General features: G+C 39.1%; 1 protein-coding gene across 1 annotated transcript in view; it reads right to left on the reverse strand.

Moving 5' to 3' along the window:
* Nucleotides 1-5,213, reverse strand: part of LOC106874893 (ubiquitin carboxyl-terminal hydrolase 48) — a 33,720-nt gene that overhangs the window by 23,725 nt on the left and 4,782 nt on the right. The window contains exons 3-7 of the mRNA XM_014922804.2: nt 4,716-4,719; nt 4,083-4,164; nt 2,765-2,840; nt 1,565-1,622; nt 1,107-1,231 (exon numbers count right to left, since the gene is read on the reverse strand). Coding sequence (XP_014778290.1) covers nt 1,107-1,231; nt 1,565-1,622; nt 2,765-2,840; nt 4,083-4,164; nt 4,716-4,719 — 345 coding nt within the window. The remainder of the gene's footprint in view (nt 1-1,106; nt 1,232-1,564; nt 1,623-2,764; nt 2,841-4,082; nt 4,165-4,715; nt 4,720-5,213) is intronic.

Genomic DNA, 5,213 nt, shown 5'->3' on the forward strand with positions numbered 1-5,213 from the left:
GTAGCTTTAGGATTTTGATCATCATCATCATCGTTTAAAGTCTGCCTTCCATGCTGGCATGGGTTGGACGGTTTGACAGGAACCACTCGGGTAGAAGACCACACCGGGCTACTTGCGTATGTTTCAACATAGGTTTTTACAGCTAGATGCCCTTCCTAACACCGACCACCCCACAGAGTGGCTTCAGCACAGGCGAGGTCAGTTTTATTGTGGTAACTTCATTTTTAGAATGATACTGTAGGGTTGGTGTGAAAGACCAGATCTGGCTAGTTAAACCCTTTAGCATTCAGATTACTGTCAAATGTAATGCTTATTTATTCACACTGTTTTGAATTAATCCTGTATTATCATGTAACTTTGAGATTCAAATGATGTAATCATTTGTTTTTAGAATGACATTGTCAGGTAGGTGTGAGATGCCAGATATGGCCAGTTAAACACTTTAGCATTTAGAATACTCTGTCAAATGTAACACTTATTTATTCACATTGTTTTGAATTAATTAAGCATTATCTCATAGCTTTGAGATTTCTATGATGTAGCTGTTTAACTTTTAGAATGGCATTGTCAAGTAAGTGCAAGAAGCTGGATCTGGTCAGTTTGAACACAAAACAGATGGAATATTTAGGCTGAATATGGCTTGGCTTGAATGCTAAGGGGGTCAAACATCAGACACATTGCTGTGAGAGATTTTTACCAAACTATCACATACACGCCATTGCAAGAAGCTTTCTTTTTTTATTTCTGTATTGCCTACAAGGGGCTAAACATAGAGGGGACAAACAAGGGATTATGTCGATAAGATTGACACCAGTGCGTAACTGGTACTTAATTTGTCGATCCCGAAAGGATGAAAAGCAAAGTTGACCTCGGCGGAATTTGAACTCAGAACGTAACAGCAGACGAAATACTTCTAAGCATTTCGCCCGGCGTGCTAACGTTTCTGCCAACTCGCCACCTTTTGCTAAACAATCCCCTACATTGCTATAAAGAGGTCTTTACTAAACTATCACATGCCTTATACTGACCGTCATCACCCCAAACCACAGTAATGCTACCCCCAACACCACCACACGGTAGGGGACTGACCAACGGAAAAGACTTACCAAGTGATGTAGGCGTACTCTCCAGAGAACTGCTCTTCTATGACGTTCTTGATGTTCGGATTGTCACTCTGCATTAGCGTTTCCTCCAACAGAGACAGGAACAACTTGGAGAACTCTTGGGCATCCTGTACAGACACACAGACAGACAAGAGGAAATGGAATGAATGGGTAATGCACAACATCACAGAAGTTAATCGTAGTCAGAGAAAGACCGGTGGTGTTACATATTTATTTTTTTATTGCCTACAGGGGACTAAATACAGAGGGGACAAAGGAATTAAGTCAATTACATTGACCCCAGTACGTAACTGGTACTTATCTAATCGACGCCCCCGAAAGGATGAAAGGCAAAGTCTACCTCGGCGGAATTTGAACTCAGAACTCAGAAAATATCGCACACCCGAATATATGGTTTCATACGGGTTAGCTGATTAAGAACACAATCACCTGGCACTTACCTGTTGCTGAGCTGTGTTAAGACCAAGATGTTTGATGAAGTTACTGGGATCAATGTACCTGAGGTTAGATGAGGAAAATTATATTTAGATATGGAATTGAAAGTGTTATTGTGTATATGCATGTTTGTATATATGAAACTCTATGTCAATATACCGTGTTTAAGTTGATGAGTGTGTGTGTGTGTGTATGAGGGGGTACTGAAAAAATCCTGGTTTTAAGGGTATCACGAAAGGCCTGGTTGGAGGCCCAACCTTCTGAGTTCTTTTACAGGGCTTAGAAAAACTGAAGGACTGTTGCAATAAGTGAGTGAACCTAAAAAGGGGAATATGTTGAATAAAATCATAATTGACTGATCCTCCTGTATTTTCTTTTACCTAAAGCCAGGAACTTTACAGCACCCCTTCATATATGTATAGATGTGTGTATACATGTATGTGTGTGTATATATTTGTGTATATACAGATGTGTATTAATACAGATGGGAGTGTAATGTCTTATGCCTCCTTCTTTTTAAAAGGTTTCAGAGATACATACACAAAACATAGATGAGAAATTATACACCCTACATCTATTATATATAACTGAGTGTGGTGTACACGATCATTTACAAAATACAGTTTTGGAAAAAAAAAATGTAAAAAAGTTTAAAAAAGAAAAATATAAAGAAAACAAGTAATATGTATTTGATAAATAAATAAATATAAAAGAAAAAAAAACAAAGAAAAATGTAAAGGACAAAAACAAGCAAAAAGAATATATAAAAGAAAAAAGTGAAAAAATTATGAAAAGAATTCAATAATCCTTTTTTTTTTCTTTAGTTTTAGCTCAGAGCTGCGGCCATGCTGATGCACCGCCGTTAAGAGATAACGTCTTCATGTTGTACATTATTTACATTTGACGGATATTTGTCCTCATCTTGTTTGTTAACACATTTTTTTGGCTGATATACTCTCCAGCCTTCATCAGGTATTTTTCGATGTTATTATTATTATTATTATTATTCAGGTCACTGTCTGGAATCAAACTCAGAATCTTGGGGTTAGTAGCCCGCGAATAATAATAATAATAATAATCCTTTCTACTATAGGCACAGAGGAGTCATAGCAGTCCTAATATTATCTATAATAACAATAATAATAATAATAATAATAAACAAAAAAGGGAGAAACAAGTGGTTTGGAGTTGACCTAGTGACTGACCTTTGTTTACTGAACTGTAACAGGGCAAATATCAATTGTAAATGACCACAAATTGTTGAAGGTGTCCAATCAGAATCTAGAATTATAAATTCATATATACATTTATATACATACATATATATATATATGGGTGATGTTAGGGTTGTTAAATTATAAAGTTACATACAACAAAAACAACAATAAAAAGTTATTGTTGAAAGGACCTCAATACGTTTAGAAGGGACCAAATCCTTACCACCTGATTTTTTAGGAAACAGGTTTTATGTTTTTCCAGCTCCATCACAGTCAGCATGTATGTATGTAGATATATATACATACATATATATATATATATATATATACGTCAAAGACTTTCCGTATTCCTGAGCGTCATACTAATACATCCTTTTGTTATTTACACCACCTGTCCTCGTCTGTTGTTGTTTTTTCGTACATTCTCCCTCCTATATATATATATATATATATACGATATATATACGAGGGGTTGCTGAAAATTTTCCTGGTTTTTGGTAAAAGAACATACTGGAGGATCAGTTAATTATGGTTTCATTCAACATATTTCCCTCTCAGATTCACATATTTATTGCAGGGGGCCTTCAGAAGGTTGGGCCTCCCGTCTGGCCTTTCATGAAACCCTTACAGCCAAGAACATTTCAGCACACCCACCATATATATATATATATACATATACACACACACACTCAATATATATAAGAAAATACAGGCAGGTTAGTTAATTATGATTTTGTCAACATATTCCTCTCTCAGATTCACATACTTATTGCAGTAATCCTTCAGTTTTCCTCGGCCCATTTAAAAAACTCAGAAGGTTGGGCCTCCAACCAGGCCTTTTGTGTAACCCTTGAAACCAGGAACTTTATAGCACCCCCTTGAACACGCTGCAGGCATGCTTATAGAAGGACACAGATGCACACACAAATGCACATCGAAAAACACTCACATATATGCTCAAGTACACACAAGCATTCGCACACACACTCTGGTACCATGTTAAAAGCACCCAGCACACTCTGTGGAATGGTTGGCGTTAGAAAGGGCATCCAGCCATAGAAACCATACCAGAACAGACAATGGAGCCTGGTGTGGCCCCTGGCCTTACCAGCTCCTGTCAAACCAGCCAACCTCTACCAGCATGGAAAACCAATGTTAAAAGATGATGATGATGATGATGATGAAGAGGAACACACAAACTCATGCACACACACACATACATACATGCAGGCTAAAGCACACACAGACACATGCATGTATGCTCAAACATACACACACACACACTATGATAAATACATAATCTCACCTGTGGGACTGTTGGGCGGTTGTTCTTCACGACTCCTCCATTGATAAACAGCTTTTCTCACTTGTTGGTTGTGGAACCATAGCTAACAAAACACAGAGCATAGCAATTAATTAAAAGTCTATTTATTTTCATTAAAATGTTTAATGACAATAGGCGCAGGTATGGCTGCGTGGTAAGCAGTTTGCTTCCCAACCACATGGTTCAGTCCAACCATTCAACCTATGCCAACATGGAAACCAGGCATTAAAGGATGATGATGATGGGTATGTGGCTTCAACAAGGTTCCCACTGTTTAGCAAAACCCCAGCCAAGGGAACAGGTCTGGACAGATCAGCAGGGAAAGAAGATTCTAATGGGCTTGGCTCCAGCCTGGTCTTGTGAGAGCGCACAGTAGCTGTAGCATGGCCAGTAGCATCCATATTGCACTGCATCGCTCGCTGTCACCAGTGGTGCTGTACACTCAAGGCTCATTGGTGGCAGCCAGCTGGTTTGGTGTTGTGAGTGCGTTTGGTAGGCAGAAACTGAAAGAAGCCTGAGCCTGTGATATACATGTGTGTGTGTGTGTTTGTGTGAATATATGTGTATGTGTCTCTCCTTGTCTGACATCACATGATAGTTGTAAATGAGTGTCACTATTCTGTGAGAAGATGTCCAGTTATAGGGAAATATTAACTTGCTTGGAAGCAGGTGAGTGATGGCAACAGGAAGGGCCTCCAGCCAGAGATTATCTGCCTCAAATTCCATCTGATCCATGAAAGCATGGGAAATCATCATCGTTTAATGTCCGCTTTCCATGCTAGCATGGGTTGGACGATTTGACTGGCTACACCAGGCTCCAATCTGATCTGGCAGAGTTTCTTATTTCTTTACTGCCCACAGGGGGCTACACACAGAGGGGTCAAACAAGGACAGACAAATGGATTAAGTCGATTATATCGACCCCAGTGCATAACTGGTACTAAATTTATCGACCCCGAAAGGATGAAAGGCAAAGTTGACCTCGGTGGAATTTGAACTCAGAACGTAACGGCAGATGAAATACCACTAAGCATTTCGCCCGGCATGCTAACGTTTCTGCCAGTTCGCCACCTTGATTTGGCAGAGTTTCTACAGCTGGATGCCCTTCCTAAC

Source organism: Octopus bimaculoides, chromosome 25, assembly GCF_001194135.2.
Source record: "Octopus bimaculoides isolate UCB-OBI-ISO-001 chromosome 25, ASM119413v2, whole genome shotgun sequence".
NCBI classification, from domain to species: Eukaryota; Metazoa; Mollusca; class Cephalopoda; order Octopoda; family Octopodidae; genus Octopus; species Octopus bimaculoides.